Source organism: Lotus japonicus, chromosome 1, assembly GCF_012489685.1.
Source record: "Lotus japonicus ecotype B-129 chromosome 1, LjGifu_v1.2".
Classification (NCBI taxonomy): Eukaryota; Viridiplantae; Streptophyta; class Magnoliopsida; order Fabales; family Fabaceae; genus Lotus; species Lotus japonicus.
In genome coordinates this window covers 132,556,552-132,570,595 of record NC_080041.1, presented here as the reverse complement: position 1 = coordinate 132,570,595, position 14,044 = coordinate 132,556,552, and the positions used below count along the sequence as shown (strand labels likewise).

Below are 14,044 nucleotides of genomic sequence, written 5' to 3'. Positions count from 1 at the left end.
AGACATGGAGGTGGATTGTAGGAATGAAGAGGAAGAAATGAAGAAAAAAAAAGGTCTCAGAAGAGAGGGGAAAATCTTCTTAAAAGGTAGAGGAGGACACCCCCTTGGAGGGCAACGGTGCTCCTAAACCTAGTGGAAATGAGTAATCCCCACCCCTTTAACCATGCAATGGAAATGTAGTCTAAGGTACAAAAAATTGGGTATTTAATCATACCTATAACGAGAGGAGAATGGTATGTTTGGTTCGTGTGGTTAAATTTTACTTTCCCAATAAGTGAATAATTTAGATATCATAACACATACTTGATTTCCTCAATTGTCTCTCAGATATTATCATGGTCCTAGACTAAAACATATTTAGTTATACATATTTGTGAGAGTACCAGTACTGCATCTTTAGGTAAGGGTTGTCCTTAACTTGATTAAACCGCAAAATACATAGCAAAATACAGAATGCATTCATGACAGCAAGAAATCAGCAATGACACCCGAATTCCTTAAAATCTTTCTTAACAGGTCGATAAACTTGAATACATTACAACCTATCAGGGATATAGGAAGAAGGTGCCTCGTCCAGTAACTGGAAGCACCATCATCACTGCTGAGAGTGACACTAGTTAATGAACTTCTCGGCCCAAGGCAAGATCGTGCCATTTATCCTCATTAACGTGTTGTGTCTCCTGATCTGTTCAACAGTTGGCACACAAAGAGATAAAGTCAAGAAGAAAACTAGAAACGACCCTCCAACAAAATACTGATAGGAAACTAATTCTTACCAGGCAAGAACATCTAAGACCTAGTTAGTTAAGTTAGAAAAATAAAGAAGAAAAGAAAATGCGCTCCAACAACTCAATTTTCTGGGTGCATTTTATAATAGAAATCATACAATTTATACTAACCATCTACTCCCTAGAATTAAGGGTGATCGTACATATGGCATCATCCTAAGAAAGAGAATATTCTAGAATCAAATAAGGGATAACAACCTAACTAATATTGTAGAGATTTAAACAGGTTCTGAATCAATTGGTTCTCTTGCGCCCTACATTGGTTCTCATGGGCCCTACAAATTACAATTTACCAGTTCAATATCCCCTTCTACCAAATACCCATCTCATTAGCAGTAATCATGTCACTATATAAGTGCAGTCATGCAGATATTCAAACACTTTTCTTTTCCACAACCATATTTTCATTGAAGTAACTTATAGCAGGTTTGGATCAACTTATTATTCTTCTTCAGAAACAATTCAGGCACCAAGAAGCTATTTGCCGAAACTATTCCCCATAATTTGTCTTCAAAATCAATTGTAGAAGAAATTACAAACATGTTATTCATTATTTTTTCACTTCTCAGCAAAACATTAAATATTAATCATCTTCAAAAAAATAAAAAACAATATAAGTGTCTAATAGAACAATGTTGTAAGCCTTTTCATAAACTAAGCTGAAGAAAGATATTATCCACATAAGATAACTGAATTGGTAACAAAAAAGAGGCATACTTGTTTCCTCAGTATCATCTGTCCGAACAACCAATGTTGGCGGTAAGGGAAGATCTGCATACAGCAAGATAAAGGCACATCACATTATTCACACTTAAATATCAAGCTGAAAACACTCGGCCAGTCGGCGTGTTTGGAGTTGCAGTAGGAGTTCAGTCCACAACATGGTAACTCCAGAAACTACATTTTCCAACTTCTCAACAGAAGTGATTATGAGACTTCCTAACGCAAAACCAAACACGCTATCATTTAAGCACCTATCTAGTTCTAATTCCTATCCACATTCCATGAAAATGTGAAATTAAAAGTGAAAACATACCATCATCAGGAATAGTGTCTCTCATCCATTCCTCATCAACAACATCAATAAGAATTCCCAAACTCACTTCAGCCATTTTTCACCTTCTCACCACACTGTATTCCTATTCAGTGTTAACACAAGTACACAACCATGGTTATTGTAAAAATAAATAAAATGCCCCAAATTATAAAAATGGGAAATTCTAATGCAAGATTCAATTTTTAATTCGCCCCAATAACAGAAATCGATAGATTTTTCAATGTCGCCGCCGGAAAGCTGATCGGCGGCGAAGATGCGCAAATTGGGTTTCAGAAAAAACGATTTGAAGAAAGGGTGTGTAAAATGGGGAAAAGGGGTGATTGTGAAGAGTGAAAAGAGAATAAATTTGGAGAAAGGAGAGAACCGAACGAACCTGAGAGGATTGATCAATCTGAAACTTCAACCCTGTCTCTCAAACTGAGCACAAAATAAAGATTTCAAATTGCTAATCTAACAAATTTCTTAATACATAGTGTGCTACTTTTACAATCATAAATTTTTAACGTTAAAATTATTTTAATCATAAAAATAAATTATGTAAATTAATATAAATCATCTTGTTCAAAATGGTTCACCACCACTAAATTTTATAGAATGGAATTTATTTATTTTTTAAGATGGGAGGGCTAAAAGCCAAAATAAGTAAGGTCTCGAGTTCGAGTCTTGTGAATGGAAAAAATCTGAAAAAGTTAGCCCCAACATGATGTGGATGTTCCCAGCTCGAACATGATTGCCTCAAAAGAATGACATCTGTCTTACACCAGAAAGTTGGAGTTTATATTTTTTTCCCGATCTTTATATTGTGATTTACTTTACACAGTGAAGGAAAGGAAAAAGTCATTTTATTGATCTCAGGCTTAAAAATGAGAACTTCCTTGACCTCGAACCGACATAGAAGATTTAGCTTAAGCCTATCATTAAAATGAAATTTTATAGCACGCCAACATAACTTACTACTACTTATTCGAAAAAAACAAGCATCCGACTAAATAGAAGGCCTTGAATCTTATCATTCGCCTATAGTGGTATCTGCTCTTAAGACTAACTTAAGGGAAGTAACATAAGTCTCAAGGAACAACAAAGACCTTGCTAAAGAACCTCGCACACTATCTTGGAAAACTATGCACATACAACCCCCCACCCCCCAGTCGGTTCTTCACGGATGCTAACTCCATAAGGAAGGCGGCAAAATTTGCAATCCAATCAGCAATCCCTAAAAGCATGATGAAAAATGTTGAGTATAAATATATTTTAGTATTTGTTTTACTTTAAAAGAATATTATAGAATATAGACAAGTCTGTCAAACTTGGAATTCAGACAACGGGGGTTAAATAAAGGGAAAGAAAGTAAAACAAAATCTACTGTCTACTGAAGTCACAGATCCATTTAGTGCTACACCAGGATTGAAATGCAGCTCCTGAAAACTTGGAAAGCAGTGGCTGTGGCTGGTTACACTCGCGTTGCTGTCCTGGTAGTTGAACTGCAGTGACAACCTTCCACTTAGATTTGTCATACATTGCTGGAGCAGTTAAAGCCAGTGGTTTCAAAACTTTTTGAGCTATGATAGGAGATTAGTGGTCTGTGAACTCAATATGCTCTGATATTTGTTTCAATCCTTCTTGAAGTTTGTGAGTGAAAGAATTATAATGTACAAGGTTACAAGCATAAAAAGAATAGGCTTATAGTTTCCTCACCAGCAAATATGCTGTCAATATCAACCTAAAAAAGGAAAATTGACTCCAAAAGGCAAAAATGATAGATTCATCTTATTCCACTTCTGTTAAAATCAAACCCTGGTCCTAACTTTGCTGCCTCTTCCCACTTCTCACCCATAACATAAAGATCATGAATAAGTCTATATATCCCTCTATCATCTTCTGGTTTTACCATCCTCAGGACCTGCTCAATCACCCTCTCGGCCATCTCAAATTGCTTGTGCTCCTTACAGGCTGACAAGAAGGAACCAAATACAACAACATTTGGCTCCACTTTCATTGTTTTGATAATCTCATAAGCTTCCTCTAGCCTCCCACTTTTCCCAACCAAATACACCAAGCTTGCATAATGGTGAACTTTTGGTTCCATGCCATAGTCCTCAATCATCTTGAAGTACCTTCGTCCCTCCTCCACCAACCCAGCGTGAGCACAAGCACTAAGCACCCCGGTGAAAGTGAGTTCATTGGGTCTGACTCCAGCCACCCGCATCTTCTCGAACACAACAAGTGCTTCTTCACAGAAACCCCATTGGGCAGCACCACAAATCAGCGCCGTCCAAGACAACACATTTCTTTCAACCATTAACTCAAAAACCATTGCAGCATTTCTCAAAACTCCACCTTTAGCATACATGTTAACCAGAGTGGCACCTAACTCTGCATTCAACTCCCACCCATTTTTCACAATGAAACCGTGCACTGACTTCCCAGCCAACAATCCAAGAGAACCCATGTGGGCACATCCTGATAAAACCGCACCAGCGGTTACCTGGTCCGGTTTTATCCCCTCGAACAACAACACACGCCGGAAAAGGGACAAACCCTGCTTGCTGCTTCCAATGTTGTTATAAGCAGAAATCATGGAAGACAACGAAACGCTGTCTCTCTGCGGCGCTTCCTCAAACACCTCACGTGCTCTCTGGACATCCCCTGATCTCGAATACCCCACAATCATGGTGTTCCACGTGACCGTATTCCTGTTCGGCATTTCATCGAACAATATACAAGCATCAAGAAAAGAGAGCAGAACGTAGGCATTGAGGAGACAATTTGCAACATGGAGGTGGGTGGGGGCAAAGCCGAGTTTGATGATGTGGGCATGGAGGTGTTGAATGATGGTCAAACTGTGCAAATGGGAGGTACACGATTTTAAGGTGAAGACGATGCAGAAGCTATCAAAGGGAACTCCTGTACGATGCAGTTTAGAGTAGAGATGCATGGCTTTCCTTGGAGAAGAAGAAGAAGAAGAAGCGTTCCTTAATGCTAAAGCCCATGAACTGAAACTCAAACTTCTCACAAAAGACAACACTGGAAGCTTCATATCATGAGTCACTGTTGTCTTTCATCATATCAATCTTTGCTTCACTCTTTGGTATTTATTGTTTGAAAAATGTTGGTGGTGTAGGCGAGGGACAGTTAACATCACATGCAATGCAATGCTTCTCTCAAGAGTTTGAGTCAATTTTGACCTTAAAATCAGTTGAAATTGAAAACTGATTCTGTTTGTTAAAACTGTCTAAACATTCTCTGTAGATAGATAGTCGCTACTCGTTAAACATCTTCATAAACAACAACAAAAATTCTTTAAAAGTTAACTTTTAATTAATACTATTTTTCAAATAGAGAAAGCACTAAACCAATTTACCTATAATCTAACTACAGTTAACCAATTATCTAGCATGAGATTAAGAGGAAGCTTGTAAGCATCTTTTTTCATAAATATTTGGCATTTCATATTTCATCCATTTAAAGGTATTCATTCATCTCTGTTTCTAAACCATGAAGGTTGGAAAAGATATAAAGTAACATGGACAAAAGTGGAATACAAAGACCATCATACAACACTCACCACAACCACCACCACCCCTTTCAACTTTTTTTCTTCCCAAAAAAGGTACAAAACCATTCCGCTAACTGTTCTTGTCAAATACCAATGCCTAAAACAAATACTAGACTTGACAAGAAAAATGAAGTAGAGGACCCAAAACGGAGGCCACTATGTATGTTAGGCCAACAGGTGAGATGTTATATCTGGACGCAGCTTTCAATTTTCTTGAACCCATTAGGCCAACCACAGTGGTAACACAGTTCACGTCTTGGACAAGGGGGTGTCAAAATTTTATAAGTGGGGACTGACTAGTAGAACCCACCTCCTAGCTTGTTTGGACAATCAGACGCTCGGTGCCCAGATTCGCCACAACTAAAACAGGCCCCTCCAAAGCCGGCTCTGCAATGTACATTCAAATTTCATCAGTTATACTGAGACTTAATATCATGCAGGTGAGGATGCTTATTATACCTTGTAAAGTAAGAAAATCACCATACAGAAATAAAACATATAATGACTATAACCTGTCTGATGAAGAGGACCTGCTGCTTGATCGTCCTCCAATTAGCCAATCATCCCCACTGCTTTTTCCTGCTCGAGACCAGCTGTTGCCGCCAGTTCTAGAATTTCTACTACTACTACTACCACCACCTCTCCTATACTGGTCACCACCACCACCTCTCCTATACTGGTCACCAAAGCCGTCATCAGAGTCACGGCCACCACCCCATCCTCCCCGTGAGCTTTTGAAACCACCTCTCCGGTCCCTAGAACCTCCTCCTCTTCGGCTACCTCCATCTCTATCAGAAAACTTCCCATAGAAATCGCTCGCAGGGCCGTCATCTTGCAAAGGAGGTAACTGCCAATACAAAGTAACATGCAATGCATTTTTTTATTATCAGTAATGTACTGAATAGGTACCAATATATGGTGTTTTGGCTGGGGAAGAAAAATCCACAGAGAACTCTGAAGCAAAATATTAACCAAATATTGTAATTTACCTTGGTGATCTTGGAAATAGTATGTCCAGCTGGTACATCCTTATTAAGTAACTCTTTAGCAATTTCCTCTGGAAGATCAAATACGGCTCCTTGGACCTGATAATAGGTATTGGCGACGTCAAACAATTTGAACAATGTGGGGGCCTTCCCAATAGCACTTAAGTTTCAAACAAGACAAGCACAGAAAAGAATTACAGAATATAGCTCAGATACAAACCCGTTCATCTGCAAGTAAGTGTATTTTTCCAATTTCATCAGCAGCTGTAGAATAAACATCTGAAAGAAACCCAGTAACATTTCTTGCTGAAAAATATCTTCTCGAGGTATCTGAATCTAGAGTCAGTTGCAAAGTAGTCCATCCCTGCAGTACCAATCGGTTTTGATAAATTAATGAGATAACACAAAGGTTGAAAAACAGCATATTTATGTAGGATCAACTCAAATACTATCGAGTACATGGGCTTGTTCACAATATAAACTAAAAGATTAAAATTGAATACACAAGACAATATGAAATATCTACATGCCATGCTTTATAAGTTATAACCTCTGTGGACTAGTAAATGAGTAAATGACCATACGTCCCTGATTCTAGTTTGAAATGCTTATAGATATGTTACGACACACTAGTTTGGACCATGGATCAATACCATCATCATAGGAAAGTCATGACCAGACATCTAAGAAGAAGTTTGCTAAAACAAAAATACAGATTGAATAGCAAATATTGTTTAGTTAGCACGAAACCAGAGAAGATTCTAAGACAGGATGATTTCAATTGGAAATATAATCTTGCCGTACCTGTTCATGGGTGATAAGTGACCGTGATGATGGAGGTTTGGAGAATCCACTCAGATGTGCAAGTGCAGCTGCAAGGGCACTTGTTCCTTGTTCTTCAATTAGTTTTTGCGCAGTTGGGGTGAAAAACTCAATAGACTCAGGATGAACTCCATTAAGCGTGGCAACAACTTGGTCAGCAGATGCTGCCAAAACCTCTTCCATAGCTGGTGGGTTAACAAATTCAAATTTGCATCCTACATCACGCTCAAGGGATCTAACTGTTCTCCTCTGGCTATTGGTGTACATCAGAATGGCATTACCTAGCTTTCCTGCACGCCCAGTCCGGCCAGAACGATGAACAAAAGTCTCTGGATCATTGGGAAGCTCATAATGAATAATCTGGAGGAAACAGGTAAGACTGGTAAGCTTTTAAATAATAGCATTCAGCAGTTCCGTACTAGACCAAGACATAAATACGAGCCTTTGAATTTTAATATAGGTGTAACCGATTTAAGATTGGGAAGAAATTTTAATTGGCGAAAATGTTAGATGTAGTGGAATGGAAATAATCTCAATAAAACAGGCAACCTTAACTCTACTAAAGCAAGCAACTCAAACTTAAGACTCAACAAATCATATTTAAGAATAGTTATAATAATTAAAGCCCCAACCCAATCTAGGGATAAAATATCCCGAAAAATCCAAACTACTAAACTCTAAATATATATACATATCCCCAATCAAAAACCACAATCCCAACGTGAATTTTTTCATCCATAGTTGGCCTTAGTCTAAATTATCAAGGGGGGAAGAAATAAATAAATAACGCCATAATCCAGACAGATTCATAAAGAACCAACACCCGAGATCAGATCACTAGATAAACACTACAAAGCATCCTTGAACTTACCAAATCAACATTGGGAATATCAAGTCCACGAGCTGCAACATCAGTGGCAACAAGCACTGTGAATTTTCCTTGCCTGAAACCATTTAATGTTCTCTCTCTCTGATGCTGAGATATATCACCATGCAGAGCTTCGGAAGTTATACTACTTGTTAATGCCAATGATACTTCATCAGCATCTCTTTTTGTCTGTGTAAAAACTATAGTCTTCCCACCTTTTGCATAAACCTAAAAGACATAGCAAGATTCAGTGAATTATTAAAGCCGTGCAACCTTACACTAAATGGTACAATGACATCATGACAGGAAACAATAGCTATTGCAGCTTAATAGACATTACATTTTTGTTACCTAAACTAGTAACTGGTAATAACAGATATTATACTAAATGCAGTGATTAGACAGAAACCCCAGAGTTCAAACTGCAGATATTACAGAACATCAGCAACTTACAGTTATAAGATCAGTCAGAATTGTCCGCTTTGAAGTGGAAGTGGCTGATAGAGCATAAAGTTTTATCCCTTCAGCAAGCTTTTCTTCTTCATCACCAACCTTTTTAAAAGACAAAGTGAAAGCATCATAATCATGAATGATTGTTTTCGGAGCAAAATGCGTCGCTATCATGTCTCAATTATCATTCAACTATAACTTAAACATTAGTTTGTAGTCATGCAAAATTATAGCCTGACCCTGAATTATTTGATGGTAGAGTCGTGAAATCTACAACGACAAGTAGGCTATGTTAGAAATAATTTCAAGAAAAAAGAAACAAAAGCAGATGCATCTATTTTACAATGTAGTTCAAATGCACAATTAATGCCATCCATTTAAGTCAGCAATTCATGAAGTACTCCTCCATTAAAATAACAAATTTGGAAGAGTCAAACTACGACAACAGCAAGCACATCTACTTCCTGACAATAACTAGAGTTTACATACACATGCCTAGAATTTTTTAGTACAGTACATGTATGTCACTATATAAGCAGCACTGATTGGAAATCAAGTTTATAAACTTTAAATAGATGTTGCATCTTTACAAATATTTCATGCCTTTATCAAGAAGTTATCCGCACATACTCCACTAGTATACTATATCCACAGGCAAGAGTGACACTATATAGGAGCTGTTCTTGTAGCCATTATACAACATATCAAATGAAACAAAGCATGTTTTACTCCACCTAAGATGAACATCATAACAAAACCTAATTTGTAGAATTTATCTATATGAGCATCAAACTAGTGATGATCAAAGTCAAAACCAAAGCTACATCAGATCATGTCATTTCAGATTAACATCCAGCCTGGTCACAAAGATAGCACAACACAAACAGCATGTGTAGATATGTTACCGAAAAACACATGCATATAAAACGTTCTTCGTAAAAAAATAAATCTTATACAGAGAGTATTGCTGACACCATTGTGTGTTGTAATCTATGTTTGGGCTCTACAGATAAACAAGTTATCCATCGTTGGTCATATGTATATTATATATATATTTAGACAAGAGAAGCCAACAATAATAGAAGCTTACCAAATCAATTGTCAAAGGATTGTTCAAATATTTTCTAGACAATTTCTTCACCCAACCGGGCATGGTTGCAGAAAAGAGCATGGTCTGCCTTTGAGACGGGACCGTTTCTAAAATCGTTTCCACATCCTCCTCAAACCCAACAGCGAGCATTTGATCAGCTTCATCGAGAACCAAGTACTGAACTTCACTGAGCTTAAGGCTGTTCCCGTTGATGAGGTCAATGATCCTACCAGGCGTTCCGACCACGACATCAACGCCACGAGTAAGTGCACTTTGCTGGGTAACATAAGAAACACCCCCATAAACACAAACGGTGCTGAGATAAGGCGCGGATTCTTTTATCTCTTTCTCTACTTGCCTAGCCAACTCCCTGGTAGGTGCAAGGACCAAAACTCTAGGAAGACGACCAGCAGACCTCCTACAACAAACAAACGCATTCGTAAGGTTTATAATAAGCAACAAAATAAAATTATTAGAACGACATTGCACACGAATGACGACTAGTTGATTAGATTAGCCACCTGTGAGAAACTGCATGCTCATCTTCAGTGATGTGTTTAATGATTGGAATCCCAAATGCCAATGTCTTCCCGGTCCCAGTCTTGGCTCGAGCAATGATGTCTCTACCTTCTAGCGCAGGTATCAACACCGCTCTCTAATCACAAAAATCATTAACAAGAAACTTGATTATGATTAATAGAACTCTAACAGAAATGAAGAATAGAAATCTGAATTGTAAACTATATGTATAGCTTGTGTAAGTTTTAAACTAGAAGCTTCTTACAGGTATAACTAACTAACTAACTGACAGCTCAGTATAACAACCTAAGTGACACTCTAACAGCATACATAACTGAGTAGCTAGCTCAGCTCTAACATCATAACTACCTAACATAATTCACAGTGAATTAGGATAATTCTAAGCTTATATATATACAAAATTGAGCATGTTGGGTGTTTTATATTATGTAAAATGATAAATTAATAATTAGAAATAATGGAAAAATAGAAGCAAGAGAGAATACCTGAATGGGGAAAAGGTGGGTAATTGAGCGGTTATGGAGGGACTCGACGAGGCGGGGAGGGAGGCCAAGCTTGGTGACGTCGAGTTCGTCGGCGGTGGGAGAATCGGAGAGGAAGCCGTTGCCGCTGTCGTCGTCGTTGTTATTTTGGGCAATTCCTCTGAAAGCTTGGTCACTGAGGAGGGAAGAGGAAGAGGAATTGGGGGTGGCAATGGCAGAAGGGACGAAGGTCGGGTGGCGGATAGAGCGTGAGACCTTGGTGGTGTCGACTAGACATGGAAGCAGCTTGACGGAGGCTGGAGAAGGAGAAATGGTGGCTGTTGTAGGTCTTTTGAGAGAAGGAGGTTGGTATGCGGAGGAAACACCGACGACTGTGGTGATGGACGCCATTTTTGGTGGTTGCTGAGTGGGATAGAGGGAAGGAAGAAGATGATAAGGTAGAGAAGAGACCACGTTGTGGAGGAGGAAAGAATGTATGGCCGTTTGAAGCTCCACCTCGCTCTATCTTTGTCTCTGCAAGTGTTGGTGTGTGAAGGATATATAGATGGATAATTTAGATATTTCTACTCGGGTTGAAGCATTCTATCCGGGTTTGGATAACTTGGGATACTTTTATTAGAGTTGTCAATTTGGGTTCCAAGTTTCCAACAACCAACCTACGAGCCAATCCGGCTCGTATTCGGGTTGGGTTTGTTAATCTGCAGCTCGAACAAAGTTTGGTTCATGTTTACGTAAGTTTGTAAAAGTGAGTTTACTTTAATGTGTGTTACTTTTTTTTTTTTTTTACAATAAGAACAAGAAAGAAAAATAAAATAAACAAACTATCGTGCTGTATTATGGCATAACGACGCTATTAAACTAGAAGGTGGAAGCTTCCAAACACTCTAATGTAATCCTTTATGAGAAGCTTGTCGGATCAACATATCTCATGCATGATTATTCTCCCTAGAGATGTGAAAAACATGCACATTCCAATCTCAGTCGATCATTGCTATGACATTTCCAATGGTATTCCTAACCCATAATTTATCCACATTATGGGCTACACTAGCACAATCAGAGGCGCAAATAACCACTTTGAACCCAAGATCTCAATCATGTTTTAGTCTCATTTCTACGTCAAATGCTTCACTAAGAACGCATTATTGTATCCAAAACTCATCAAAACCCTAGAAATCCAGAGGCTCACAATGTCAAGCAGCACCGCGCCACATCACATTCTTCTTGTCGTGGGATCCCAGCTATCATCAACGAAAATAAGCAATGTGCGGGCTGAAGTCGTGGGAGCAAGAGTGACTGCAAGATTATACGATTGCATTGCTCTAATCGTATCAACACTCAACTAACTTTGCCAATTATGGACATCATGCGGAACCTGTTGTAGCACAAAACCCAATATGTTTGGATACTTTTATAAACACGTAAGTTTGAGAAATAAATATTGATTGGATAGTATTAATAGGAAGTTGACTTAGGGCGTAAAAGCAGCTAGCATTTGAGAAACTATGTTAGAGATGTTCCCTCGCCAATTGAGTTGAATGTTAAAACATCACTTGAGGCGCATAAATCAAAAGTGAGTTTATGGACATTCATTTGAAAGTGACAAAGATTTTTTTTTTTCAAAAAAAAAACTCAAACGAGTTGGCACTCTATTAGAAGTTTTGCGGACATGAGTTTATCCCCACTAACATCAAACGAAGCACCTTTTCATCCACCAACCTTATCACTCAAAACTTATACCAATTCACACTCATCACAATCGTCTGGCATCAATAACTGACTTTTGGTACCTTCCATCATCACTACCACTCATTACTCTCTTGATCTTTGTTGCCACATGTTATCCTTCATCATCCTTCGCACTTTACCATGAAACCCTACATCATTATTTGACATCAATGACCATTGTCGCTTACATTGTCTCTCATCGTCGATCTAAGCACTCATAATTGTTAGAAAACTAGAGCAATTGAATTAATATTGATTGCTATGTCAAACATATATAAAAATGACAACTCCTGAATTAACTACCATAAAGTCATTTGATTAGTGATAATATGTGACTATTATTACCAATTGAATTATATCTTGAGATGAACATAATACTAATCAAACAAGATAAATTGTCATGATTTCACAATAATTGTGGTTGCTATTGCAAGTGGTGATTGATGATGAGTGTGGTTTTAAAGAGTACGTGAGAGTTGTTGAAGGTGTCATGCAAATTGCAATGACCATTGAACTAGAGGTCATATATATAGAGAGATGATAACAGTAGTAGAAGATGTCTACAAACATTGGGGTTCCCACTAGGGTGGGCTACTTATATTTTGGTCCACCGGTGGACCAAAGGGTAATTCTGACTATTCCCCTTCCCTTTCCCTTCTCCCCTTTCTCCTTCACTGTACTGTGCCTCTCTCTCTCTCTCCTTCTTCATTCACTCTGGTTTGTGCATCGAACCCGTTCACACTTTTTCATCACCAATTTACCATCATCTTCTTCATCCTTTCCCTAAAAATATCTTCCTTTCACCAAAATCATGGCTTCATCAACTACTGCATCATCAACAGCAAAACCCATAGCTTTTGGGTTCAAGATTTTGATGGAAACCTTCACTGTTGATGTGCACAGAGCAGATAACAGGCCCTTGATCGCCCCTTTTAGAAGAATGAAAACATGGCTTCGATTCAGCATGCAGAGAACTGTGTCTTCCGCCATGGAATCGACAATGCACGAAAGGCAGAGATCTGACAGTGGGCGAAAGGCTTCGATTCGCAAATCAAGATGGAATCGGGAGGTGGGTTTAGGTTGGATTAGGGTTAGGGTTTGAGGTGGTGGATGATGATGAAGAGTAGCGGTGGTAGAAAATGTCGTCTTTCTCTTCTCTATCGCTCTGTTTCCCCCCTTTCTTCTTCTTCGTTCTTCTTCCCAGCCATTCTTCTAGCTTCAGATCCTGTTCTTCACCTTTGTTAAATTAAGACCAATTGTTAAATCTGAACATGAACATTGACATTTTTTACTTCAATCAAATCAAAACTCAATTTAATTTTCACCGTATCTATACCATTAGAAACACTGATCTGATTCTGGCATCATGGGCAAAATTTAGGAATAGATCTGCATCAGAAATGTGAGGGAGAAGGAGTGGTCTATTTACACTATTACCCTTTTATCATTCATCAAATCCTAACCATTCAAATAAGGAATATTCTAAGATTCTTAAATCCAACGGTATTTTAGGACTGGTCCACCGGTGGGCCAAAATATAAGTAGCCCACCCTAGTGGGAACCAAACATTGGCGACTCCTATAAAATATAAAAGTTAACGAATATGGTTTTATACATTAGTAGTTGATGATTTGGAAAATTCTTGAGTTAATTAAATGTTACAAAAAATAGGTGGAA

At 38.3% G+C, this 14,044-nt stretch overlaps 3 protein-coding genes across 3 annotated transcripts; all 3 read right to left on the bottom strand.

Moving 5' to 3' along the window:
• Positions 1-395: 395 nt before the first annotated feature.
• Positions 396-2,364, bottom strand: LOC130730972 (anaphase-promoting complex subunit 13). The gene is made up of 4 exons (XM_057583130.1): positions 2,219-2,364; positions 1,825-1,927; positions 1,506-1,559; positions 396-685 (listed from the first exon to the last, which is right to left on the bottom strand). The coding sequence occupies exons 2-4, from the start codon at positions 1,898-1,900 to the stop codon at positions 618-620; spliced, it is 198 nt and encodes a 65-aa protein (XP_057439113.1). The 5' UTR covers positions 1,901-1,927; positions 2,219-2,364; the 3' UTR covers positions 396-617.
• Positions 2,365-2,755: 391 nt separating this feature from the next.
• LOC130730970 (pentatricopeptide repeat-containing protein At5g66520-like) lies at positions 2,756-5,201 on the bottom strand. Its single transcript, XM_057583126.1, has one exon. It carries the CDS (start codon positions 4,880-4,882, stop codon positions 3,608-3,610), a length of 1,275 nt encoding a protein of 424 aa, XP_057439109.1. The 5' UTR covers positions 4,883-5,201; the 3' UTR covers positions 2,756-3,607.
• Positions 5,202-5,290: 89 nt separating this feature from the next.
• Positions 5,291-11,165, bottom strand: LOC130730969 (DEAD-box ATP-dependent RNA helicase 3, chloroplastic). The gene is made up of 10 exons (XM_057583125.1): positions 10,643-11,165; positions 10,139-10,272; positions 9,618-10,035; positions 8,531-8,629; positions 8,081-8,305; positions 7,192-7,569; positions 6,608-6,751; positions 6,391-6,486; positions 5,914-6,248; positions 5,291-5,788 (listed from the first exon to the last, which is right to left on the bottom strand). Exons 1-10 carry the CDS (start codon positions 11,027-11,029, stop codon positions 5,698-5,700), a joined length of 2,307 nt encoding a protein of 768 aa, XP_057439108.1. The 5' UTR covers positions 11,030-11,165; the 3' UTR covers positions 5,291-5,697.
• Between the last annotated feature and the right edge of the window lie 2,879 nt (positions 11,166-14,044).

Bases quoted from the DNA above. Each gene is read 5' to 3' on its own strand.
- LOC130730972 (XM_057583130.1), bottom strand. From the start codon at position 1,900: ATGGCTGAAGTGAGTTTGGGAATTCTTATTGATGTTGTTGATGAGGAA. The intron at 1,560-1,824 runs GTATGTTTTCAC...TGCTGTATGCAG, and splicing joins AGACACTATTCCTGATGATG to ATCTTCCCTTACCGCCAACA. The intron at 686-1,505 runs GTATGCCTCTTT...ACTGTTGAACAG, and splicing joins AGATGATACTGAGGAAACAA to ATCAGGAGACACAACACGTT.
- LOC130730970 (XM_057583126.1), bottom strand. From the start codon at position 4,882: ATGAAGCTTCCAGTGTTGTCTTTTGTGAGAAGTTTGAGTTTCAGTTCA.
- LOC130730969 (XM_057583125.1), bottom strand. From the start codon at position 11,029: ATGGCGTCCATCACCACAGTCGTCGGTGTTTCCTCCGCATACCAACCT. The intron at 10,036-10,138 runs GTGGCTAATCTA...TGTTTGTTGTAG, and splicing joins GAGCATGCAGTTTCTCACAG to GAGGTCTGCTGGTCGTCTTC. The intron at 8,630-9,617 runs GTAAGCTTCTAT...TCTTTTAAAAAG, and splicing joins ATCCTTTGACAATTGATTTG to GTTGGTGATGAAGAAGAAAA.